The sequence below is a fragment of the Pseudophryne corroboree genome, chromosome 7 (assembly GCF_028390025.1).
Source record: "Pseudophryne corroboree isolate aPseCor3 chromosome 7, aPseCor3.hap2, whole genome shotgun sequence".
NCBI classification, from domain to species: domain Eukaryota; kingdom Metazoa; phylum Chordata; class Amphibia; order Anura; family Myobatrachidae; genus Pseudophryne; species Pseudophryne corroboree.
In genome coordinates this window covers 482856045-482857951 of record NC_086450.1, presented here as the reverse complement: position 1 = coordinate 482857951, position 1907 = coordinate 482856045, and the positions used below count along the sequence as shown (strand labels likewise).

The 1907-nt window shown below is 37.9% G+C and overlaps 1 protein-coding gene across 1 annotated transcript; it reads left to right on the top strand.

Moving 5' to 3' along the window:
* The first annotated feature begins 492 nt into the window (after positions 1-492).
* LOC134944400 (taste receptor type 2 member 9-like) lies at positions 493-1425 on the top strand. Its single transcript, XM_063932979.1, has one exon. The coding sequence runs from the start codon at positions 493-495 to the stop codon at positions 1423-1425; it is 933 nt and encodes a 310-aa protein (XP_063789049.1).
* The last annotated feature ends 482 nt before the right edge of the window (positions 1426-1907 follow it).

Below are 1907 nucleotides of genomic sequence, written 5' to 3'. Positions count from 1 at the left end.
AAACAAAAGATTTTTTTTTTATAAGAATACACTGAGCACCTTTTAAGGGGAATACATATTGTATAGACATGTTGGATGAATCCTATTAACATCTTACAAATGATTGGGATTGTGCCATCACAGTGAGGTGCGAGTCACAGCTTGATGTACTGTCCTCACTAATACAGAAGAGACATGGAAACTAAAACCTCTGTTGCCTGTAACCCTATAATGTGACGTTTTACATATATCCAAACTTGGTTCATACTGAGACACCAGCTGCCAGGAAATGGAATTACCAGGCAGTTGTCAGAATGATGAAACAATATCAGCTTGTTGTGACTTTCCATACTCAGAGACATAAGTAAGTTGGGTGCATGCTGCATATTGTTGGAGAAGAAGCTTATATCTCTCATTCACACTGAAGACCTGACTTGTAGCTCTTCACTGAGCTGAGATTGTTTTTCACTTTATTGGAAATAAAAAGAGAAAATCGCAGGAAGTATTTGACTCATGGATCTCACTAACCTGATAGCTATCACAGGTTTAGCTGTAATAAGTCTTGAGGTCATTACTGGGATATCTGGAAATCTTTTTATACTTTATGTGATTTCCTTCCAAAGTTGCAAAAGACTAGATAAGAGTGCTTGTGATAAAATTATTGTGGCCTTGGCCATATCCAGTGTGTGCCATGTCTGTATCTTGAGTTTCAGCATACTATCAGGTTTGATTATTCCTGGAATGTATATGTCACTTTACGTGGCATATGCTGTTACTCTTCTGATTGTATACAGCGCCAATTCATGTATCTGGCTGACAGCCGTTCTGTGCTTCTACTACTTCATAAGGATCACGACCTTCAGCTCCAACATCTTTACTTGGTTCAAGACGAAGATCAACAAAATCATAACTTGGATGATATTCATGTCACAGATTATGTCTACTTTCAGCTCTTCTCTCAACCTAATACAATTAGTTCAGACAGTAAACTTTACTAGGAACCACACTGCCATCTCCTCCAACATGACATCAGGAGCTCAGGGGAACAAGACAATAAACATTGCTTTCCTCATTAATTGTTTTCCCATTCTCATCATGATGGTCACTACTTCCACAACTGTTGTGTTCCTCAGCCTGCACCGTTTCAGACTACGGAGGAGCATGGGGACATTGGTCAGTGTGAATGTCGCGGCTTATGGTGGAGTCGTCCGTACAATGATTAGTTCCTTGGTGTTTTATGGAATATTTTATACGGCAATGCTCACTTATTCTTTAGGTGTTTTCACGTCTGCATCTCTTGAATATTGGATAATGTCAATACTGTTATTCTCATTCACCACTGTTCAATCTATTTTCTTAATCTCTGGTACTCCAAAATTGAAAAATGCCTGGGAACAAATGTTATTTTGTTTCAAAGGCAAGATTTCTCTAAGAAGTTGCAACTGATTTTGCGTGAGTGTGTGTGTGTGTGTGTGTGTGTGTGTGTGTGTTTGTGTGTGTTTATGTATATAGACACAAACCCACACAAATTGTACATGGAAAATATATTATGATAATAATTAGAGATGAGCGGGTTCGAATGTAATGCCAGAATTAACGCCAGTTCGGTTTTATCTGGATGTTTCTTATTGGCTATCCAAAACACATGATGTTTGTGAGCCAATAAGATGCCGTTTTGAGAACCAAGTAAATCCGAATAAAACCGAACCCGCTCATCTCTAATAATAATATAAAATAATATAATATAACAATTTATATAGCTCTTTTTCTCCAATAGGACTCAAGGCACTAAAGCACAAAGAAGCTTGTAATAAAATACAGAGCTCATGGAGATACTAAATGGACATTACGGAAACACTGAGTAACAGGAAAGTCTTCAATCTGTTTTAAAAAAAATCTAGAGTGGGGTCCTCTCACACTGTGCGGGG

Excerpts from the sequence above, each read along its gene's own strand:
- LOC134944400 (XM_063932979.1), top strand. The coding sequence starts at position 493 with ATGGATCTCACTAACCTGATAGCTATCACAGGTTTAGCTGTAATAAGT.